The 24617-nt window shown below is 34.8% G+C and overlaps 4 protein-coding genes across 6 annotated transcripts; 2 read left to right on the top strand and 2 right to left on the bottom strand.

Annotated features, from left to right (window-relative positions):
• Positions 1–65: 65 nt before the first annotated feature.
• Positions 66–3589, bottom strand: LOC139091357 (atlastin-like). The gene is made up of 5 exons (XM_070641402.1): positions 3472–3589; positions 2747–2976; positions 2257–2679; positions 1443–1602; positions 66–1385 (listed from the first exon to the last, which is right to left on the bottom strand). Exons 2-5 carry the CDS (start codon positions 2957–2959, stop codon positions 202–204), a joined length of 1980 nt encoding a protein of 659 aa, XP_070497503.1. The 5' UTR covers positions 2960–2976; positions 3472–3589; the 3' UTR covers positions 66–201.
• A 507-nt stretch (positions 3590–4096) lies between these two features.
• LOC139091279 (atlastin-like) lies at positions 4097–8787 on the bottom strand. Of its 2 annotated transcripts, XM_070641282.1 has the most exons (10): positions 8679–8787; positions 7900–8129; positions 7418–7840; positions 7177–7336; positions 6331–7104; positions 5920–6279; positions 5342–5853; positions 4901–5281; positions 4771–4816; positions 4097–4681 (listed from the first exon to the last, which is right to left on the bottom strand). In XM_070641282.1, exons 2-10 carry the CDS (start codon positions 8110–8112, stop codon positions 4224–4226), a joined length of 3327 nt encoding a protein of 1108 aa, XP_070497383.1. In that variant the 5' UTR covers positions 8113–8129; positions 8679–8787; the 3' UTR covers positions 4097–4223. The 2 variants fall into 2 exon arrangements, with proteins under 2 accessions (XP_070497383.1, XP_070497393.1); XM_070641292.1 differs by lacking the exons at positions 4097–4681; positions 4771–4816; positions 4901–5281 and having other exon boundaries at positions 5348–5494; positions 5560–5853.
• Positions 8788–9575: 788 nt separating this feature from the next.
• LOC139089585 (atlastin-1-like) lies at positions 9576–10885 on the top strand. The gene is made up of 4 exons (XM_070639160.1): positions 9576–9776; positions 9839–10222; positions 10318–10384; positions 10443–10885. Exons 1-4 carry the CDS (start codon positions 9576–9578, stop codon positions 10883–10885), a joined length of 1095 nt encoding a protein of 364 aa, XP_070495261.1.
• Positions 10886–11682: 797 nt separating this feature from the next.
• Positions 11683–17472, top strand: LOC139091342 (atlastin-like). 2 transcript variants are annotated; one of them, XM_070641390.1, is made up of 5 exons: positions 11683–11775; positions 12236–12465; positions 12527–12949; positions 15855–16014; positions 16072–17472. In XM_070641390.1, exons 2-5 carry the CDS (start codon positions 12253–12255, stop codon positions 17040–17042), a joined length of 1767 nt encoding a protein of 588 aa, XP_070497491.1. In that variant the 5' UTR covers positions 11683–11775; positions 12236–12252; the 3' UTR covers positions 17043–17472. The 2 variants fall into 2 exon arrangements, with proteins under 2 accessions (XP_070497491.1, XP_070497483.1); XM_070641382.1 differs by lacking the exons at positions 15855–16014; positions 16072–17472 and adding exons at positions 13979–14138; positions 14197–15510.
• The last annotated feature ends 7145 nt before the right edge of the window (positions 17473–24617 follow it).

Raw genomic sequence — 24617 nt, 5'->3', positions numbered from 1 at the left:
AGTTGAAGGAAACGAAGAGGTTGGAGTGGGATATGGGCGCTGTGGGTGTTCAGACAAAAACTCAATTTACGGTTAAATTCATGATTATTTTGATTATTTTATTAAAAATTTCCATTAAAAAATTACAAAATATTGGATTAATTGCAATTTATATGAAATGACTGCAACTTTTCATGGCATCATGTCTTCTGACCTTCAAAATTAGGAAATACTACAACCTCCTGATTTATTTTTTTTATTTTCCTGCTCATGTTCAATCTTTTTACGAATTTCCTCATTTCGTTCATGTTCCAATCTAAGCACATTGATGCGTTCGCGCTCAATTTCAACCCTAGCTGTGGCAGTTTCCATAAACTTTAAGATTTTTGCGAATTCTATTTCTTTCGTCAATTTTAAAACCTCAAGCTCACGTTGCTTTTCGGCAGCCAAAGCTTCACGTTCACGTGCCTGATTTGCAGCATCAATTTCTTTTTGTCGTTCATATCTTTCACGTTCCATGTCCATTTTGGCCTTCAACTTCTCCATTTCGAGTGCTTTTTCAGCATTTACTCTGGAATTTTCATTCTGTAGTTTGAGTTTGGCAATTTCCTGCTCGGCCATGTAACGCTCATGCTCAATTTGCTTCTCATGTTTGAATTTTTCCATCTCAAGATTCTTTTCAGCTTCAATTCGCTTCTCTTCTGATTCTAACTTCCATTGAGCTATCTCAATTTCTTTCATTAATTTTGCATGCTCAAGTTCCATACTGGCTTTGACTTTTTCCAGTTCCAAAAGCTTTTCAGTAGCTTTTTTCTCACATTCGATTTGTTCACGTTCAGCTTTTTGCTTCTCTTCAAGTGCCAATCGTGTCTTTTCGACTTCCTCGGCGATCAACTTCATGCTTTCTTCTGTTTGCTTTCCCCATTCTTCGTACAGCTTGTCAACCTCAGTTTCAAGTATTTTCTTGTATTTTGCATCATGGCTGGCATTTCCCATTTTTCTTGACTCGTTATACATCAGCAGTGCTTTGTTGCGACTCATATCATGCAGAATTTCAATCTGTTTTTCACTTTTAATTATATCTCGATTCTTAACAACTGTTTCCTTATAGTTTTCAACACATTCAGCAACAAGCAGTGCCATTTGCTTCTCAACGGTCGCATCGAAGATGGTCTGAGCTTGTGGGAGTTTGTCTGACTGGAACAGCTTGAAGTATTGCTCAACGACATCACAAAAGTCAGTTCCTTTGATGGTACATCCATTAAATTTCTTAAGAACCAGACGATCAGGACACAAAAGATGTTCAATCAAGTCACTCAATTGACTTTTAAAGTCTTCGTCCATTCCTTTATGACTTCCATCGAATAGCATTCCATTAAGTCTTTTTACGCCTGTCACAATTTTGCCTAGAATATAATTTTTGTGTCATTATCCAATTTGACAGTCATTGAACTTGGTCTTACCTGGATGTGGCAGCAAAAAGCAACTCAATTCCTCAAATGAGGTATGAATAAACTCGCGGACCGACTTAAGAGCCTCTTTTTGATCATCATGTATTTCCAAGAAAAACCTTAGATAGTCTTGTCCACCATTAATCCCGCATTCGTAGTCGTCGGGATTTTCCTGCACCATTTCATAGAAAATATCAACATTAGAACTGCTGTTTAGATACTCGGTTAGAATCCGGGACTATGCCAGAATTAAGCTGATTAAATGGTTTAAAAATTATAAGTTTTTGAGGTCTGAGGATAGACCCGACAGAGATTTGACAAATATGGTCTGAATATTCAGCAAAATTTGACACAATTGAGTCTATCTTTAGTCATATTTTAATGAATTTTTTAGTCATATTCTATCATAGTTAGAGCTAGACTAACTTAGTTATGTATCGATTACATGAAATTATGAAAATTATGTTATGTGTGGGTAACATTAGTTGCAGGGGCGTAACCAGAGAATTTTATTGTTAGGGAAGTGGGGAGCCTGATTAGTGGGCAATTAAAAAATATACCGCGGTACACAGATTGCCTTCCAGCGAGGGAAGGGAATAAAGAAAATATATCTCTCAGTTTTTCTGAACATAACTTAGTTATCCTAAAAGCACATGGCGTAGAAATGGCTAAAAATACATCATCAGTTCGACTTTACCCTGACTTGAACCTGATTTTCATCAAATCTGACGTAGAGCCAGAAGCATGCATGCATGAGACTAGATTTTCAACCATTCCTACACTATGTGCCTTGGTACTATAAAAATAAAAGAATTTGCTGACTTACCCAATCTCTGATTAAGAACATCAAATTCTGGAAGCATTTTCCTGTAAGTCCTTCATTGTTGGATGCAGCATACTTGGCGAACTCAGTAGCAAATTGTAGATATTGAAGTTGATCTTCCTGAATTATTCCAGACAGATTCAAGACTTGAATTGAGGATATTAATGTGCCAAGTGCAAAAATCTTGGAATTGTCCATTGGCGACGTCTGGTTGTCGAATAGTCCTTGAGTGTCCATGACGACGATGGCGACCTTTTCACCAGTTCGTTCCATTGTATGTAAAAAGACGTCATTCCACATGACAACACCAGTTGTATCACGATCAGCTCCAGAACGCCATGAGAATCCTGAAAGTGGTTCATTTTCATCACCAAGCCAATCAGTTGGATTTGATAGAGAATTTTTAGGATTGTTAATTGATGGATACTAAAAGAATTTAAATAAATTTGGAATCAGAGAGAGTGAGTGAGAGAGAGAGAGAGAGAGAACTCACATGAGCATATAAATAGCGCAGACAATAATCCAAGAAGAAACTTTTGCCTTTCCTATAAGCACCGATGATGGAAAATGCAACAATTTTGCGATTTTTTACATCAGCATGCAGGAACATGTTTTTTAAAGGTTCATCGTTGATAAAAACTTTATTATCTTTAGTAAATCCGAGTACATTTTCAGAATTTCCATGTGCATGTTGATGACTTGCCATTTTTTCTTCTTATTATTCTAATAATACAAAAATAATTACTTAATTTAATGACATTTCACATAACTTTCAATACACGACCACATATCCAAGTCATATCAGATATCAGAATATATTCAGACACTCAGCATCTTGATCTATGTAGGAATATCTTGTTATCCAAAGTAAGTTAAGAATTTTCTTAGGAATAACTTGTTATTTTAGCTTTTTAAGAACAAATGGGAGTCTGTGATTTATATTCAGTACAATGCTAATAATAGCTCAACATGTGTGGGTTCGCAAGACCTCCTGCTCTAACTCAGACCTTAAATTACTGCCTGTAGCCCAAAAAAGCCGCGTTTACCATACATATGACTTAAAAAAGGGACCATTAAACAATATTCCATGCCTAGTTTCGAGTTAATGATCATTGAATCGTTATTAAAATGATTAAACTCCAAAAATTGAAATCCTTAAGCTAATAAGTCACTATGACGCAATTAAAATTTATATATTCCAGGAAAAAAATTACTCACATTTTTTCAGCAATATATTCACTGTGATCCTCACACTTTAGCACTTGTAGACTTACTGATGACAAATTTAATCAGTTTTGCTCATTTTATATACTTTTCTTTTCGTTTTACACTTATCTACTCACGTACTTTAGTACAATATAACAATTTATAACTTAATGTTATACACAGAGTACTAAAACTCATTAATGATGACTATTTGGATGCCCATCTGCATAGTTTATGTAGAAAAATCATATAAATTACTGCATTTTGGAGTCTGCCTGCTGGAATCTTGCCAACTTGGTATTAATTGCTCATGGAAATTGTGTGATTCACTAACAAGCAATGAGCATGCTTATACCAAGAGCAGAGTAAGCTATAAGCAAGCTCAATTAATACATTTGAGTATAACAAGTTCTCTCAGAGCATGCTCTTTGCCTGTTAGGAATTATAATCATAAAAATTAAAGATTTAACCTTCGATGGATGACTTGAAGGATCCCAAGTGGACAAAGTATGTTATAACTAGTTAATGCCCAGTTTATGACTAGTTCTAACGTATTTGTGTCCACTCGGGATCTCGAGATTGCCTGAAATGACCTGAAATAGTGATTTGCCAAGAATTTATATTTTAGTTAGTGAATATGACTTTATTGGAGGTATTCATACATTGGTTTGTGGATTATTCTAACATATATGATGCATTACTGCCGTAATTAATATTCTGACTACTTCCTGTTAGATTTAGGACATCAAATCTCAATTTTTAGTTCATTTACTCTTGTTTAACTTATTTGTTTTAAATTTATGGTCAAGTTTTGATTCCAATTGCGCTAAAATGACATCTCTTTCACTATCAAGCTCCTTAACATCTCGAATCAAATCTTCTAGCTTGATCTTTGCATTCTGTACAGCAATTTTATGCAGTTCTTCGGTATACACTTTGCTGTTAAAAAAACTCTGATGTTTGTTCATGTAGGCATTGTAACAGTCGATGGCTTTTTGAAGGTAAATTTCATTTTGGCATGACATTATCATTGAATGGATATCCATTATTGATGGCATGGAATATTTTTGAAACTCATCATGATAAAATGCAATCATCTGTTGAAATTCGGATCCTGATATTTTTATTCCATTGACTTCTTTCGTGATTAATTTGTCAGGACGCAGAAATGGTAGAATCTTCTGTTCTGGTGTTTTATTAAAGTCTACAAAAACTGTTCTATCTGAAACAAAGTTAGAAATTATAAATATTCTAATGCTAATAATGTTAAGTGTCGGACAAGAATATTAAATTAAAATTTCAATTACTTACTAATATGTGGAAGGAGCATATTATCCCATAAGTCAAATTTTAGTGGCTGTAAATATTTACGATTTAGTGAATTTTTACCTTTCTAAGACTGCAATTATTATATCTAGCACAAATTAAGCTACAAACTTACACAACAGTTAAAACTCGCCTTTTCTTCTTTCCTTCTTTCCTTGATTCCTTTACTTTTAGAACCAAAATATTGTTTTAATTTACTTGCAACATTTAAGTATGTCCATCTATTTTCTGTCTGAAAATCAGGTAAATTTATGACTTGCATCGATGATATTATTGATGCAAGATGGAACATTTTTAAGCAATAACTTGGATGTAAGTTTTTAACGACTGGACCAAACAATCCACGAATGTTCATTAGAACAATGGCAATGTCACCATTGTCTTTGGATGTGTGCAGGAACACATCATTCCACAATTCAAGAGATGCTGAAGAAGTAGGAATTGAAGATTGGACATATTTGCGTCTATTTTGATTTTTTTGGTACAATGATGGATACTGAAATAATACAAATTTAAAAATTAGCTTCCTGGATGTTTAAATAGTATTTGCACTTACATTTTCATACAACAAGTCCAAACAGCTGTTCAGTGTCTTAATTTTATCTTCACTATCATCTCCAGTAATCAGAACTGCAACAATTTTGCGGTTTTTTACTGTCTCGTGACCAAATATCTTGGTAAGTTGATCAGTATTAATCACAGAGTCGTTCTGTTCGGAAAATGTGATGAGCTTGATTGAAATTTCAAGACCCAACATCCACCTAAAATACCTACTCGGATTCATAATAATTGCTGTATTATCCAAATCTTGTCGATGTTTTCTATTTGAACTCAAAATTGTAGCTAATTCGGCCACTTCATATGATGATCCACTATCAACCTTATAATCAGTGCTGGCTGATTCTACTGGTATGCGATCAACAGAAGCAAGGTAGACTTCCTGATTCCTATTCTCCTTTGATATTTTATTCTTCTTGACCTCCTTATCATTTATCATTCTTTGTGGTTGATCAGTAGACTTAGATGTTGATGGTTCACCATGATAAGAACCTCCAGAAGGTACCTTAACTGAAATTTAGGAATTTTGGGTATTTTGTAAGACAATAATATTCAAAATAGACTTCCTAATTATACCTAGTCCATGATTGTAATTACTTTGTGGTGCTTTTGATGCAGTTTGCTTATTGTCAATTGTAGACGAAGTTTCGTTTAAACCAGAAGAATTTCCGTTGATTACATTAGCTGGTTTATATTCTGACTGCTCGTCCGAATCACATATGCCCATATAGAGGACAAACGACTTTTGTCTTTTATCGATCTTAATGACATTGTCTTCGGCAACGATGGTTTGCATCTGTGAATCGTATTCCTTTGACTTATTGATTTCTGATTCAAGCTGCATGTCTTCGCATTGTGATCTTGTTGGATTGTCTGCCAAGCTGCCAATATTATCGGTCGCAACTTCTTCATTTCCTTTCAATATATTATCTGCATCTGGAAGAACAAAGTGATTTAATTAGACATAAAAAGACATAAATGACTTACTCGAATGCTGATCCTGATTTGACTGTTCAGAACTGTTTTGTTCTCTTTGCCTACGTTCAACCTCAATCCTGGTTTTTTCTACTTTATCGCGTATAGCCCTGATCTCGTCATCAGCTGCCTGCCTTGCAACCTCCTTACGCTTTTCAATTTCTGCGCATTCCTTAATTGATTTTTCAATTAATTCGGCTAATTCCTGTTCCTTCTTTTGATTTTCCAGTTCCAGTGCATGTTTTGACGCTTGCCTGATTTTTTCCAGCTGTTCTTCTGCTGTTTCTTTCTCTTTTTGTATTTGTTGCTGAATTAAATTTTTGTAAATTTCCTCAATTTTCCTGTCAAGGACCTTCCTGTAATTCTCATGCTCACCAGCACTTCCCATTTTTTGGGCCTCGTTGTACATTGTCATTGCTGCTTCTTTTGACTTTTCATGGATTAACGGAATCTCGCACTCATTTTGAATATTCTTACGATGTTCCATCCCAACCTGCTTGTAATGCTCGATGCATGTACTCAACAGTATCTCCATTTCCTTTCTTGTCATCGATACACGGTCAATTTGCGACTGCAGGAGCTCGTCTTTCTCGAAAACTTTCAATTGTCCATTTAGATATTCATAGAATTCATCGCCATTTAGGGCACTTCCGTTAACTTTTTTAATAACTAAATTCTCAGGTTTTAAGAGATGGTCGACCAACTTGCCAAGTTCCTCTGTGAAATCTTCATCAATTTTACTCCAACTTCCATTGTATCCTCTTGTTCCAGTTGCTACTGATTTTCCTAAAACGTAAGAAATATTTAAGGATTTAAGACTAATTTATGTCCATGTCAAGTGTGCATATATCTACAAACCTGGATGAGGAAGTAATGTGCAGCTAACATCATCATATGAATCAAGTATGGATTCACAAATGTATGCCAATTCCACTTTCTGCTTGCCTGACTTTTCGCGAAAATGTTCCCAATAACTTTGGCCATCATCAATACCATAATAAAATTCTTCTGTATTGGTCTGGAATTAATTGATTAAAAATGGAATCAGATGTGTATTTAGGAGGGGTGGATAGGCTGCATATTATCATAACATACTTACCCAATCCCTAATAAGGAATACCAAATTCTGTAAGCATTTCGCATCCTTTTTGATGTCCATTTTAGAAGCAAATTTAGCACATTCTATAGCAGATTGTAAGAATTGTAAATGATCATCCTGAATGACACCTGACAAATTAAAGACTTGAATTGATGATATTAAAATGTCAAGAGTAAAAATCCTTGAATTGTCCATAGAACTTGTTACATTATCAAAAAGACCATGTGTGTCTACTACAATAATAGCAATTTCATTTCCTGTAGCTTCATCTTTATGTAAGAAGACATCATTCCAGATGACAATACCAGTTGTATCACGATCAGTTCCAGAACGCCATGAGAATCCTGAAAGTGGTTCATTTTCATCACCAAGCCAATCAGTTGGATTTGATAGAGAATTTTTAGGATTGTTAATTGATGGATACTAAAAGAATTTGAATAAATTTGGAATCAGAGTGAGTGAGAGAGAGAGAGAGAACTCACATGAGCATATAAATAGCGCAGACAATAATCCAAGAAGAAACTTTTGCCTTTCCTATAAGCACCGATGATGGAAAATGCAACAATTTTGCGATTTTTTACATCAGCATGTAGGAACATCTTTTTTAAAGGTTCATCGTTGATAAAAACTTTATTATCTTTAGTAAATCCGAGTACATTTTCAGAATTTCCATGTGCATGTTGATGACTTGCCATTTTTTCTTCTTATTATTCTAATAATACAAAAATAATTACTTAATTTAATGACATTTCACATAACTTTCAATACACGACCACATCCATCCATCCACATAACATTAATACAAATAACATTTCATTCAAGATAACAAATATATAAAAAAATAACCAAAAAACATTGTTATACACTTCATTATTCATCAATTTCATGACTTAATCTATTTAGTTATATCCTTCTGTATATTGTTTGTTAAGGATTATCGGATAGATTAGCTTATTAGGAGATATGGGAGGTCTGTGATTCACATGCCAATGATTGCTCTACAAATGAGGATTCACCAGACCTTCCGGTCTAACTTAAACCTTAAATTACTGTCTGTAGCCTACAAAAGGAAGGATCTGTGCCGCGTTTACTGTGTATATTATTTGAATTAGGACAATTAAACAATTTTCCATGCAATGTATAGATTCTAAGACTACAGGATTGATATTTCAATTATTAGATAGCAAAAAATGAAATCCTTAAGCTAATAAGCCGCTGTGACTAATTAAAAATGTAATTATTCCTCAAAAAAATTACTCACATTTTTTCAGCAATATTTTCACTATGATCCTCACACTTTAGCACTTGTAAAACAACTGATGACTACTTTGGTCACTTACACTTGCTTCACACATTTGTTTCGTTAATTTCACACTTATCTGCTCTCGTACTTTAGTACAATATAACACAAATATTACAAAAATAGCTTTTGCATATAACAATTTATAACTTAATGTTATACACAGAGTACTAAACTCATTAATGATGACTTTTTGGATGCCCATATGCTTAGTTATTGTAAGGGAAATGGAGCAGTTTAAGCTTTTTAAAAGGATTAGTCTACTGAAAATGATTTCAGAGCTCGAAATCGGCTTGAATTTTGTATGAAAAATCTGACATGACTTCATATAAAATTATAGCCGACTTCGAGGTCTGCATGGTGTTTAGTGAGTCAAAAATCAATGCAAAATTGGTCACTATTGTCAATAATCCTTATCCGAATTTTTGTTATCAATGAATTCACACATGTGTGAGACAAGACATCGGAAAAACTAAGAAAAGTATATAAAACAGATGTAAGTCACTAAATTTGTAATCAGTTGGTCTACAAGTGCTAAAGTGTGAGGATAACAGTGAATGTATTGCTGTCAAATGTGAGTCAAATTGTTTTTGGGGAATAATAATCCTAATAAGCTAATCTATCCGATAATCCTCAACTAAGATTATACAGAAGGATATAACAAAATAGATTAAGTCATAAAATGAAGTGTATAACAATGTTTTTTGGTTATTTTTTTATATATTTGTTATCTTGAATGAAATGTTATTTGTATTAATGTTATGTGGATGGATGGATGTGGTCGTGTATTGAAAGTTATGTGAAATATCATTAAATTAAGTAATTATTTTTGTATTATTAGAATAATAAGAAGAAAAAATGGCAAGTCATCAACAAACCATCAAACTCATCACATATTCCGAAAAGAACGACTCTGTGATTAATACTGATCAACTTACCAAGATATTTGGTCACGAGACAGTAAAAAATCGCAAAATTGTTGCTGTGCTGATTACTGGAGATGATAGTGAAGATAAAATTAAAACACTGAACAGCTGCTTGGACTTGTTGTATGGAATTGTAAGTGCAAATATTTTTAAACATCCAGGAACCTGTCAAAATCTAAATTTGTCTCATATTAGTATCCATCATTGTACCAGAAAAATCAATCTAGATGGAATGATGTTGCTTCAACTCCAACCTCTGGGACAGCATATCTTGAAATGTGGAATGATGTGTTCCTGCACACATCCGAAGTTAATGATGATGAAATTGCTATAGTTCTAATGAACATTCGTGGATTGTTTGGTCCAGTCGTTAACAACTTATATCCAAATTATTGTTTAAAAATGTTCCAACTTGCATCAATAATATCATCGATTCATGTCATAAATAAATCGGATTTTCAGGCAGAAAATAGATGGACATACTTAAATCTAACATGTAAATTAAAACAATGTTTTGAGAACAAAAATAAAGGAATTAATGAAAGTTCGAACGATTTCATGATGACTATGAATTATTTGGTAAGTTTGTAGCTTAATTTGTGCTGGATACAGTAAATAAGTTGTTGTCTTAGAAAGGTAAAATCACTCACTAAATTGAGTATACGTCTTTACAGATACTAAAATTAGGCTCAAAAGAGTTCACTAGCGATCAGTGGAGGAATATGCTTCTTCCACATATTAGTAAGTAATTGAAATTATTTTTTAATATTAGAAAATTTATAATTTAATCCTTTTTCAGATCAAACAGTTTTTGTAGACTTTAATAAGAAACCAGACCAGAAGATTCTACCATTTCTGCATCCTGACAGCTTAACCATCAAAGAAGTCAACGGACTAAAAATTACAGGATCTGAATTTCAACAGATGATTGCATTTTATCATGAGCAATTTCAACAATCTGTAGTCCCGGAAGTAAAAGATATCCAGTCAATAATAATTTCATCTGGAATTGAAATTTTTATTCCAAGATGCATCGACAGTTACAATGACTTTATGGTCAAAAATAAACTTGTTATTAAAAGCAAAGACAATACTAAAGTTCTTCACGAAATTGCAATGAAGAAAGCACTGAGCATGCTAGATGATTTCAATAATAAGCTTGGCAAGTTCAATAGTGACAGAGATGTCATTTTAGCGACATTGGAAGCAATGCTTAACAATATTTTTGAGGCAAATCAGTAAAACCGGAATAAATTAATCAAAAATTGAGATATGACGTCCTAAATCTAACGGGAAGTAGTCAGAATATTAATTACGGCAGTAATACATCATATATGTTAGAATAATCCACAAACCATTGTATGAATACCTCCAATAAAGTCATATTCACTAAATAAAATATAAAATCTTGGCAAATCACTATTTCAGGTCATTTCAGGCAATCTCGAGATCCCGAGTGGACACAAATACGTTAAAACTAGTCATCAACTTGCCATTAACTAGTTATAACATATTTTATCCATCTGAGATCCTTAAATTCATCCATCGAAGGTTAAATCTTTAATTTTTATGATTATAATCCCTAACAGGCAAAGAGCATGCTCTCGAGGGCTTGTTCTACTCAAATATATTAATTGAGCTTGCTCATAGCTTACTCTGCTCTTGGTATAAGCATGCTCATTGCTTGTTAATGAATCACACAATTTCCATGAGCATTAAAACCAAGAAGTTAACAGAAGTAGCCGCTATAGCCCGGAACAGAGACCTGTTCAATCGCTTTATTAACGCCCTACGATTCCCAGTAGATCAATAGGAACCAATCATCATCATCATCATTATTAATACCAAATTGGCAAGATTCCGGCAGTCGGACTCCAAAATAAAGTAGTTTATATGATTATTTCTAAATAAACGATGCAGATGGGCATCCGAATAGTCATCATTAATGGGTTTAGTACTGTATGTATAACATTAAGTTATAAATTGTTATATTGTACTAAAGTACGTGAGTAGATAACTGTAAAACGTAAAGAAAAGTATATAAAACGAGCAAAACTGATTAAATTTTTCATCAGTAAGTCTACAAGTGCTAAAGTGTGAGGATCATAGTGAATATATTGCTGAATAAAAATGTGAGTAATTTTTTTTTTGGGTTAATAATTCCATTTTTAATTAGTCACAGAGGCTTATTAGCTTAAGGGTTTCATTTTTTGGTGCATAATTATTATAATATATCCGGCAACCATGGGTGCAATAAGTATACATAACAGTTGAACGATCCCCAAGTTAATCCACAAATTATTTTGTATAACAAGATATTCCTACATAGATCAAGATGCCTAGTGTCAAATATGATATGACTTAGCTATTCTGTTCATAATTTGGTGTCATTTATGAGTATATCCTATGTAATAGTTATGAAATTGATGAATAATGAAGTGTATAACAATGTTTTTTGGTTATTTTTTTATATATTTGTTATCTTGAATGAAATGTTATTTGTATTAATGTTATGTGGATGGATGGATGTGGTCGTGTATTGAAAGTTATGTGAAATGTCATTAAATTAAGTAATTATTTTTGTATTATTAGAATAATAAGAAGAAAAAATGGCAAGTCATCAACATGCACATGGAAATTCTGAAAATGTACTCGGATTTACTAAAGATAATAAAGTTTTTATCAACGATGAACCTTTAAAAAAAATGTTCCTACATGCTGATGTAAAAAATCGCAAAATTGTTGCATTTTCCATCATCGGTGCTTATAGGAAAGGCAAAAGTTTCTTCTTGGATTATTGTCTGCGCTATTTATATGCTCATGTGAGTTCTCTCTCTCTCTCTCTCACTCTCTCTGATTCCAAATTTATTCAAATTCTTTTAGTATCCATCAATTAACAATCCTAAAAATTCTCTATCAAATCCAACTGATTGGCTTGGTGATGAAAATGAACCACTTTCAGGATTCTCATGGCGTTCTGGAACTGATCGTGATACAACTGGTATTGTCATGTGGAATGATGTCTTCCTGCATACAATTGAACGAACAGGTGAAAAAGTAGCAATAGTCGTTATGGATACCCAAGGACTATTCGACAATCAGACGTCCCCGATGGACAATTCGAAGATTTTTGCACTTGGCACATTAATATCCTCAATTCAAGTGTTGAACTTGTCAGGTTTGATTCAGGAAGATCAGCTACAATATCTACAATTTGCTACTGAATTCGCCAAGTATGCTGCATCCAACAACCAAGGACTTGGTGGAAAATGCTTCCAGAATTTGATGTTCTTGATCAGAGATTGGGTAAGTCAGCAAGTACTTTTATTATTATTATTTTTACTAAGGTACATGGTGTAAGAATGGCTAATAATTTAGCATTAGGCATCCATGGCTCAGGCTGTATGTTAGATTTGATGAAAATCAAGCTCAAATCTGGGTAAAGTCGAACTGAGAACGGAGTTTTAGCCAGTTCTACGGCATGTACTTTTTGGATAACTAAGTTATGTTCAGAAAAACTGAAAAATATCTTGTCTTTGTTACTCTAACTCATTGGTAGGGAATCTATGTACTGTGGTATATTTTTTAGGGCCCATTAGTCAGGGACGTAGCCATATGGGGCTATTGGGGGCACGCACCCCCTCCGAGAATTAGAAAATTATTTATTTTTTAACTTCTTCTTTTTATTTCTAAATTTTTATTAGTTTTTAGAAAAATAAATTCAAAAAATACAGGTCGGACCCTCGTCTAGTAAAATTTTATGGCTACGCCCCTTCCGCTACTGTTTTCCACTTTAACGTGAATTTCATAACTTCATGTAATTGATATATAACTACGAGAATGTTCGTAAATTTGATAGAACATGACTAAAAATTTATTAAAATATGTCTGAAAATGGACACAATTTTGTCAAATTTTGCTGAATTTTCAGTTAATATATGCCAAATTTTCTGTCGGGTCTATGAGCCTAAAACCTCCTCAAACCTGTATGAATACCGCGGCACTATCGCGAAGTTTCTCAGCTTGGCATTTATCCCTAATAGGTCAAGTCGATTAATCGATCTAAAATTCACCATTGAACTAGCTTGATTCTGACATGGTCCTGGATTCTAACCGAGTATCCAACACCAAGTTAGAGTCACTTAGGCCTGGTTCTGGATATTGGATCTATTAATCTATTTGTCCCACTCTAGCAAATCGCTTAACAGTAGGTGTTTGGCTCAAATTACAATTTTTTAATATTCTCGTGTCAATTTTAACAATTTTAATCATAAAGCCTACATAATGGCTTCAAAAAACAGTTCTAATGTTGATATTTTTCATTAAATGGTGCAGGAAAATCCCGACGAGTACGGATACGGGATTAATGGTGGACAAGACTATCTAAGGTCTTTCTTGGAAATTCACGAAGATCAAAAAGAGGCTCTTAAGTCGGTCCGCGAGTTTATTCATACCTCATTTGAGGAATTGAATTGCTTTTTGCTGCCACATCCAGGTAAGACCAAAGTTCAATGACTGTCAAATTGGATAATGACACAAAAATTATATTCTAGGTAAAATTGTGACAGGCACGAAAAGACTGAATGGAATGTTGTTCGATGGAAGTCATAAAGGAATGGATGATGACTTTAAAAGTCAATTGAGTGCCTTAATTGAGCATCTTTTAAATCCTGATCGTCTTGTTCTTAAGAAGTTCAACGGATGTGCCATCAAAGGAACTGACTTTTGTGATGTTGTTGAGCAATATTTCAAGCTGTTCCAGTCAGACAAACTTCCACAAGCACAGACCATCTTTGATGCGACCGTTGAGAAGCAAATGGCACTGCTTGTTGCTGAATGTGTTGAACACTATAAGGAATCAGTTGTTAAGAATCGAGATATAATTAAAAGTGAAAAACAGATTAAAATGCTGCATGATTTGAGCCGCAATAAGGCACTGCTGATGTACAACGACTCAAGAAAAATGGGAAATGCCAGCCATGATGCCAAATACAAGAAAATACTTGAAACTGAGGTCGACAAGCTGTACGAAGAATGGGGAAAGCAAACGGAAGAAAGCATGAAGTTGATCGCAGAGGAAGTCGAAAAGACACGATTGGCACTGGAAGAGAAGCAAAAGGCTGAACGTGAGCAGATCGAAAGTGAGAGAAAAGCTGCCGAAAGGTTGCTGGAACTGGAGAAAGTCAAAGCCAGCAAGGAACTTGAGCATGCAAAATTCATGAAAGAAATTGAAATGGCTCAATGGAAGTTTGAAGCAGAACAGAAGCGAGTTGAAGCTGAAAAGACTCTTGAGATGGAAAGATACAAACTGCAACAAGAAGTCGAACGTCAACGATACACAGCCGAGCAGGAACTGGCTAAACTCAAATTACAGAATGAAAATTCCAGAATAAATGCTGAAAAAGAACTCGAAATGGAGAAATTGAAGGCCAAAATGGACATGGAACGTGAAAAACATCAACGTAAAATGGACATTGATGCTGCAAATCAGGCACGTGAACGTGAAGCTTTGGCTGCTGAAAAACAACGTGAATTTGAGCTTTTAAAAATGGAAAAACAAATGGAATTCGAAAAATTCTTAAAAGAAAAGGAAAATGCCGAAGCTAGGCTTGAAATTGAGCGTGAACGCATCAAAGTGCTTAAATTGGAACATGAACGAAATGAGGAAATTCGTAAAAAGCTTGAACTTGAGAAGGAAAATAAAAAATTGAAAGCAGGTCCATGTAGTCCTTCTTAATTTTGAAGGTCACAAGACATGAAGTCATGAGAAGTTGTGGTCAGATTCATATACATTGCAACTAATCCAATATTTTGTAACATTTTAATGGACATTTTTAATAAAATAATCAAATTAATCATGAAATAAATCGTAAATTGAGTTTTTGTTTGAACATCCACAGCGCCCATATCCCACTCCAACCTCTTCGTTTTCCTCTACTGCATCCCTTTTCCCATTCCCTTTTCCCATTCCCTTTTCCCATTCCCTTTTCCCATTCCCTTTTCCCATTCCCTTTTCCCATTCCCTTTTCCCATTCCCTTTTCCCATTCCCTTTTCCCATTCCCTTTTCCCATTCCCTTTTCCCATTCCCTTTTCCCATTCCCTTTTCCCATTCCCTTTTCCCATTCCCTTTTCCCATTCCCTTTTCCCATTCCCACTTCCTTTTATACAGTAACAAATTAAGTCCAACATCAATTTTTGATAAAATTTCAGGAAAATCCAGACAATTACTATTATGGCAAGGACGGTGGACATGATTACTTACAAAATTACCTAAAAATTAATGAAAATCAAAAGGAAGCACTTAAATCTGTCCGAAAATATATTAAGGAGTCATTTGATGATTTATCCTGTTTTTTGTTGCCACATCCAGGTAAGCAGCTACAATTAAGTGAATTTTGGGCCAAAAATTATCAATTTTCCTATTCAGGCACCATCGTAACTGGCGTCAAAAAGCACAAAAACCTCAAATATGACGGCAGACATGCTGGAATGGATGAAGACTTCAAAACAGAATTAGCAGTGCTGATCGACAATTTATTAAATCCTAAAAATCTAGTCACTAAAAAAGTCAATCACCACACCATCAGCAGTGCTGAATTTCATGATTATGTCCAAAATTTATTCACAATTTTCAAGTCTGATCAACTTCCAAAAGCACAAACAATTTATGACTCAACAGTTGATGGACATTTAACAAATTTAGTCAATTTATGCTTAAATGATTATAAAAATTTAGTAAATGATGATTTAGAGACAGTCACAGATGCAGCTACGATTAATATTCTTCATCAAAAATGTAAGACACAAGTCATGCTGAACTTTATTGACACCAAAAAAATGGGAAATGCCAAAAATCATTTAAAATTTAAAAAAATTCTTGATGATAAAATTGAGAAAAATTCAATTTTTTGGAAGTGCCAAAAAGAGGCTTTTTTGAAGGGTATAGAAGAATTCAGGCAGCATCAAATGGACCTGGAAGTTGAAAAATTGGCAGCACTAGCCGATGAAGTGCAGCTCATAAAAATGCAAACAGAAGTCAACCGACAGCAGCTGAAAACTGATTTAAAATTAATCAAAAAATCAAAAGCACAAGAAATTAAAAAAATCAAAAAAATGACCAAATCAAGGCAAAGGAACCACGAAAAATTCTTAAAATCTGAAAAACTAAAAGCCAAACTGGAAATAGTACAAATTAGTCTTAAAAAGGACCAAGAAATGAGAAGACTTAATGGCAAGGACACTTCATTGAGGCTACAATTTTACTATTATTTAGTGACTTTTGCACTTTATTTGGTTTCTTTTTACTCATTCATGCTGTCTTTGGACCTTTTCGGAAGTTGGTGGAAAATATTTGCTATTTTTTATATTATTTTAGTGCTTATTGCTGTATTTTATTGATTTTTGTTATTTTTTACTGAATTTTATTATTTATTACTGATTTTTGCTATGTCTAAGTGATATGTGCAGAGTTGGGAGGACTCTGGGAGTCAGATTCCGTTGGATTGTAAGGCACACGACGTATAAATTGCTGAAAATCCAGCCTTAGGCCAGCATGACTTAGTTCATGGGATTGCTGTGTGAACAACGATGCAAAAGTGCTGGAAATTAGAAACTGGCAGAAGTTATCTTAAGACAGATCCAGTTTCTGACGAATTATAAGTGTAGCAATGGGCCCCTGTGCGCCATCGCCAAGGAAGTAAGTAAGAAAGACTCAGAAACCTGGCCAGATTCGATGAAATTCAACCTCTGGTCAAATTCAAGTCAATCTACAGATTTTCAGCAATTTGTATGTCTTGTGATTTTTGGGAAGAATCAAAATTCCAAGTCTAGACCTTAAAATGACGTCCTTCCAACTCTGGATTTAATTTATAATTTATTTACCAAAAAGCAATAATAAAAGTTAGGTTTTGGGCATTCAGGTTAAATGAAAAAATTTATAATTAAATTCTGTTAAATTCCTGGACAGCACAGTTTGATGGCTTACTTGCTTTCTTACTTTGCTGGTCGTGTAGATCAATTGTGATTAATGGCCTGCCTCAAAAAACGCCTAAAGCTGACTGTATCGCTGACTTTCGTCTGCCAATTGCAATACTGTCTCTATCAACAGCTTCATTCCAGAAAATCTTTGGTAGGGCGGTTATCTGCTGTTATTTTTGCCGGGGCTTTGCTGTACTTTTCTACCTTGCTGCTGTGTCCCAACAAAGCCTCATAATATCCAACAAATATTGGAATTTTTGACAAATTTTGATCATTTTGACACAAGTGTCCCGATATTTTCCGAAAACTTCCTACTTATAGGATTTAAACTACCGAAAATCTTGCGAAACGACTCTCTAAACTTAAACGAAGCCCTAAACCTGATAAAGAATATTAATCCTTATCTTATCGCTTTTAATAGCTTCAGATATGCCCCAAAAAAAATAGTGAATTCGCTTCTATTTGTTTATTCTTCTGTGCTTTATTAGTTCATTTAAACTTACAACAGTGCTAATTGTTCCTAAACATCTAAAATCAGCCTTAACATTTGCAGTCATACCTTAAGCTTCACAATTCCAATATGAAATCCAAAAAAATGAAATTCTTCGTAATTTTTTCAATATTTTTCACCTTATCGTCGGCAATCACAATTGACTGCAACTTCCGGACAATCTTCCTGACCATGAACAGTGGTTATGGATGCGACGGATCAGCCACAACTGACGGATCCTCACAAATTTCATCAATCAACGGAAATCATCAAATTGGACGTGCCAACAACGACACAGAAGTGTTTCGTGTCTGGAATGCCTGCACATTGGAACTAATTCCTCAAAAAATTGCCGACTTTTTTCCTAATTTAGTTGCTGTTTGGTTTAATGACTGTAAAATTAAGGAAATTGAGGCTGATGACTTTGTGGACTTAACAAATTTAGTGGAACTGGACTTGGCTTACAATCAGATGGAATTTGTGCATGAAAAGGCTTTTGGGATGTTGAAAAATTTACAGTTCCTGTACCTTAATAACAATAGAATCATTTACGTTGGACCGAATGTCCTGCAGCCGCTGTCAAGCCTGCTTTTTGTGACATTTGAGGACAATTCCTGCATATCATCAAATTCATTCAATTTTGAGGATTCAGACATAAGAAGTCTCATCATTGATGTTGCCATACAATGTCCATTGACTATGACAATTGCAGCAGCTTTACTGGACAGCAAGACTGTTGAGGAATCGAGGATGTACATGACTGATTTAAGGGAAATTATCGACAATGCAATGATTATTGATGATGATGATGAGGATGAGGAAGTGAGGTTTGATGATTTTCGAAGTTCAGAGCCTAATGATGAGGATGATGAGGTCAAAGTGAGCGTTCATGATGACAAGATGCTTGAAGTTGTCCCAAAATTGCTTTCTGAAGCTAACAAACTTCATGAAAGTAGGAAGGCAGCGGTTGAGGACATGGTGATGGCAAAAGGACATGCTTAAATGACGACTAATGGATATGCTTGGCTGTTCATTCATTTTTTGTAATTTTTGTTGGATATTTCCTAATAAACATGATGAATGAATATTAGAAATTGAGTACAGATTGTTATTTGTGGATGCTGGGTTCGGAGACAAATTATGCCTATCCTGATATCAAGAATTGACATGACTCAATATGGAATATAGAGTCCTGTCAACACTGACTGATTGTACGGCTGACACCTTTTAGACAGCGATACTTCAATAGGGATGTCCAGTAATATCACCGACGCCGAATACTGCCGATTAAAATATTCCATGTCAATGCTATTACTGCGTATCTCGATCGGTCACTTAATCTATCCTTCCAATAGCATATCCATGCCACAGAATTTGTTAGGCAACTGTGCATTTAGTAGTAACAGAGGATAGCCTAAGCAGGTGTCCATTTGACATTTGATCAGCATCAGACGCAGACTTCATCTTGGACGAAGTCTACGGACTTAAGCTATTCGAGTACAGAAACTAGAAAGAAAGGAATATGTACTGGTTGTGCCTGGCTGTTCATCTTCATAAACCAATAAGCCAGTAAGAATTTAACAACAAATTTAAACTTTTTAAACATTTTTTATTAATTTTTATTCACATTTTTTCCCTCAATTTTATAATTGCTTCCTTCAGTTCCTTCTGTACTCTATTAAGATCAGTTTTATATTGAGGTTCACGTGTTCTCTGGAATTTCCTACGTAAGGTTCTCTTAATCTTGATCATTTCCTTTATTTCTGGAGTAAGCTTAATTTTGGAGTCCTTATAACTCACAGCATTGTCATGTTCAGCCTCATTATCATCACTGTCCGACTCCGAGTCATCATCATTGTCTGCTGTACCAGTTCCAGCCATTTGATCTTGTTTAAACTTGTCAATCATTAATTTACGGATTTGACATTCAACTGACACTGCTGTATGACTTCCTTGACAGAAGTAGCATCTGAGCTTGTCTTTAGGAATCATTTTGGAATTGGATATGAAGTACAGGCATTCTCTTGAGTCATGCTGTTCAGAGCATCTAAAGCAAATTGGCTCGTTGGTACATCCTTGATGTCCATGACCAAATTGAAGGCAGTTTATACATTGAGGTGTTCTGGCTTCATATTTAGACCAGCTGACAACCATGCTGTATACAGACTTGACTTTTTTAAGGACTTTAAGGTAGTCGTCTTGATCCTGCTCGATATTGTCACAGTCGAAGTAAAGGAGGTAGTTTTGGAGTTCTGAATCATTGGCTCTGTTCATCCTCATTTTGGCAATTCTTGTTGGATATATGTTTTCATAATTAAATGCTGTCTTTAGTGTGTCTGGGTCAATGTCGATGAGTCCGTACACGACGAATTTCATTTGTGGCTTTTGTGGAACTTGTCTGGCAGTCATACTGGATATTTGATAAGGATTTTCACTTTTGCGCCAAATTTTTTTGTAAATAAATTCAATTTCAACTTCAAACTTCTCAATTACACTAAAATAATAATTTTCTCATTAATTGTTCTGGTCGTTATGAATTCCTGGTTATATACTATACATTTAAGCTAGTTGTCACTAAATAAATAGGCTTAAATTCACTAATTAAATAAATAAACAATTTTTTCAACTTTTTCACACACACAAAAACAAGAAACTAAGTTCAAAGATAATTTAAATTATAGAAAACCGTTAAAATTTGAATCTCAAAAATACGTTAAACTGCAATCTCAATTATTCATGATGTATTGATATCTGTCGATGACAATTCCCAAAAATACTTTAAATATAAGACCAAAAAGCCGGCTGTTATTGTTTTGGTGAATGGAATTCAATCAAGTGGCATGAGCGACTCGAATGTGACTTGTTTTTGTTCGGAATTGAATATTTCCCGCGTAATTTTGAAAATATTTTTGTTAATCTCAAAGTGATTCTTATTCAATATGGTCGTTTGAAGGAAATTCAGCACAGTGATTTGAGGCCTTTTTCAAAATTGGTTAACCTTGACTTGGGACTTAATGAAATTGAATTTTTTTGAGGATAGAATTTTTGCTTATAATTCGTGGTTGAAATTTATTCATTTTTCGGATAATTTAAAACACATTGGCACTGACGTTTTTGAGAGTTTGAGTAAATTGACTTCGTTTGGGTTTTCGAGTCTTCAACCTTCGGGTCTTCGGTCTTTGATCTTCGGTGGTATTCGGTTGTCTTCGGTCTTCGGATTTCGATCTCTTCGGTTTTCGTTTCTTCGATGGTCTTCGGTTCTTTAGTTCTCCGGCCTTCGGTCGTCTTCGGTTTTTAGTTCTTCGGATTTTGGGTCTTGGATAGTCTTCGGTTCTTCGATCTTCGGAAGTCTTCGGTTCTTCGACTATTCGATCTTCGGTATTCGGTTCTTTGGTTCTTTGGTTCTTCGGTCATCTTCGGTTCTTCGATGCTTCAATCTTCGGTCTTCGGCTTCCCTTTGGTCATCGGCCTTGTAGCACCTCTAATTTTATTTGTTTGATTTTCATTGCACCATGAAGGTTTTTTAATAAATTTTACAGTCACGACTTTTCAATAAATAATTTTTTCAAAACTTAATTAAATTTCATTTAATAGCTCAAATGTTAGTGTCATTAATTTTTCAGTATAATATGGACATGTTAATGGTTAATTTAATAATTTTATTCCATTTAATTTGTGGAACTTTCTCAGAAAATGTTGTGAAAAATTATTGTGATGTTAATTTGTGTGGAAATTTGAGGAATACAGCATTCAACAATACAGGAGTAAATAATATTAAGTTTACAGACCTAAAAAATAGAATCAAAATAAAAAAAATTAATTTTTTTAGCAATTTGTGTCATCATGTCCACCCGGAAGGAAGTTCTTCCGATTTACTTCCGCTCAACGAGACCTTATGCTAGAAACATTGAATTGGTGTCGATCTAATTTAGCTCTTGGAGCAGCAAGCAATGTAAGTTGCATATTTTATGGCTAATTAGCCATTGGGTCCTGGAATTGACTGTCCTGGCTAGTGGACCTTAACCTAGAAATCAAATTTCTACCCAAAAAGGCCCTCAATCCCTCAAAACTTGACTCTTATAATAATTGTAATATTCACAGGCATCTGAAAACTTCCCAATGGCAAGTCACATGTACAAACTACAATGGGACGTCGAATTAGAGTTCATGTCATCATTGCATGTTAAAACGTGTGCTACACATGATCCATGCAAAAATACATGTAAGTATAATGACCTCAATTAGAGTTGGCAGGGCTTCAATGTTGAAGAGCGTCCACTGGAGTCTAGTCTCAAGTGGAGGAGCTTCTTTGGGCTTTTGGAATCCGAAGATCCAAAGTAGAGCTTGAAGTCGAGTCAATTTGAATCAAGTATGTAGTCAAGTCGACTTGAGGACAATATGGAGTCGATTTGACTTGAATAAAGCAGGGAATCAAGTCAAATTGAATCAAGTGTACAGTCAAGTCAACTCCAATCAAGAATAGAGTCAAGTTGACTTGAAATAAGTAAGGAGTTAAGTAGACTTGAGTCAAGTATGGAGTCGAGTCGACTTAAGTCAAGTATTTAGTCAAGTAGACTTGAATCAAGTGTGGAGTAAAGTCGACTTATAGTCAAGTATGGAGTCAAGTCGACCTGAATTAAATAGTGAGTCAAGTCGACTTGTATCAATTATGAAGTCAAGCAGACTTGAATCAAGTACATAATCAAGTAAACTTGAGTCAAGTATACAGTCAAGTCGACTTCGAGCTCTAATCTAAAATCCTGCTAATTCCTAACCTCAATAAGTCATTGACAATGACTCCATAATGTCCAAAATCATACATTTCCAGGGTACAATTCATCAAACTACAACATGGCAGTTATTGCTGGTCAAAATATATACTACGAAAATTCATATTCACCGATCCGTCCACCGCTAGAAACAACAATCACGAATTCAGTCTTTGCATGGTTTAGTGAAATTATTGTTGCTCCAGTCACTGTCGTTGACTTTGTTCAAAACGTTCAAGGTTATGTAATTGGTCACTTTCTGGCAATGTCTTATGATCAAACACAACGTGTTGGATGTAGTGGAAGTCAATATGAGAATGCAACTGATTTATATGGAGTTAATAAATTTACACAAATTACATGTAATTTTGATAAAATTCCGTATTTGACATTGTCGCTGTATGAGAAAGGTGAACCATGTGCTGCATGTCCTGATACGTGTGACTGGGAGAGCGACACACCTGGATTATGTGTCGTTGATCCGGATACCCGAGTGTACAAAGAGCACGCTAAGAGCATGCTCAAATTTTCGCTGAGCACGCTAGTGTGAGCATGCTCTTTCATACAAAACCTGATGTCACTACTTTACGCTTCTGAGCACGCTCAGAGAGCATGCTCTTTTAACGTGCTCAGAGCACATCGTGAGCATGCTCTAGAATGTGGTGTGACATAACACATTTTTTGAAAAGTGTCATGTGACATAAAGTTGAGCATGCTCAGAGCATACTTAGGAGCATACTCAAGAGTATGCTCACTGAGTATGCTCTAGAGCGTGCTCACTAAGCATGCATAAATATGCAAAATTTAAAAAAAATTAATTAATTTCACTTAGGGGAGAGAGAGAGAGAGAGAGAGAATGCACTTTTTTAATCCTATAATATTAGTACTATTAGAAAATGTTATTGTAATAAATCCTGTTTAATTAATAATTTGAAAAAACCAAAGTTAGAAAATTTCGCTTTTACCTGGATTCGAACCTGAGACCGCTTCGTTGCTATATGAGACCATCGCCTTAACCATTACGCCACCGCTGTATTTTACCTAATAATTTGTATATGGCAAAAACCATATATAAATGTTATGTTTTTTACTGATTAATTTTAAGAGTTTTTTGGTTATTTTTTTCAGTGTTTCACTGTATTTTCAGGTGAATAATTTTCATAAAATTTTCCAAAATTTTCCAAGTTTTCTTGTTGTGCTCAGAGTGTGCTCAGGTGAGCACGCTGAAATTTCATAAATCACATTTCCTCGTTGTGCTCAGAGTGTGCTTTTGAGCATGCTCAACGATGTGCTCAGGTGAGCACGCTGAAATTTCATAAATCACATTTCCTGGTTGTGCTCAGAGTGTGCTCTTGAGCATGCTCAACGATGTGCTCAGGTGAGCACGCTGAAATTTCATAAATCACATTTCTTCGTTGTGCTCAGAGTGTGCTCTTGAGCATGCTCAACGATGTGCTCAGGTGAGCACGCTGAAATTTCATAAATCACATTTCCTCGTTGTGCTCAGAGTGTGCTCTTGAGCATGCTCAACGATGTGCTCAGGTGAGCACGCTGAAATTTCATAAACCACATTTTCTCGTTGTGCTCAGAGTGTGCTCTTGAGCATGCTCAACGATGTGCTCAGGTGAGCACGCTGAAATTTCATAAATCACATTTCCTCGTTGTGCTCAGAGTGTGCTCTTGAGCATGCTCAACGATGTGCTCAAGTGAGCACGCTGAAATTTCATAAACCACATT

The sequence above is a fragment of the Chironomus tepperi genome, unplaced genomic scaffold (assembly GCF_022539635.2).
Source record: "Chironomus tepperi strain 1889 unplaced genomic scaffold, CSIRO-AGI_Ctep_v1 contig_13, whole genome shotgun sequence".
Lineage (NCBI taxonomy): Eukaryota > Metazoa > Arthropoda > Insecta > Diptera > Chironomidae > Chironomus > Chironomus tepperi.
The sequence above is the reverse complement of the archived record's forward strand: the minus strand, read 5'-3'. Positions and strand labels throughout refer to the sequence as shown.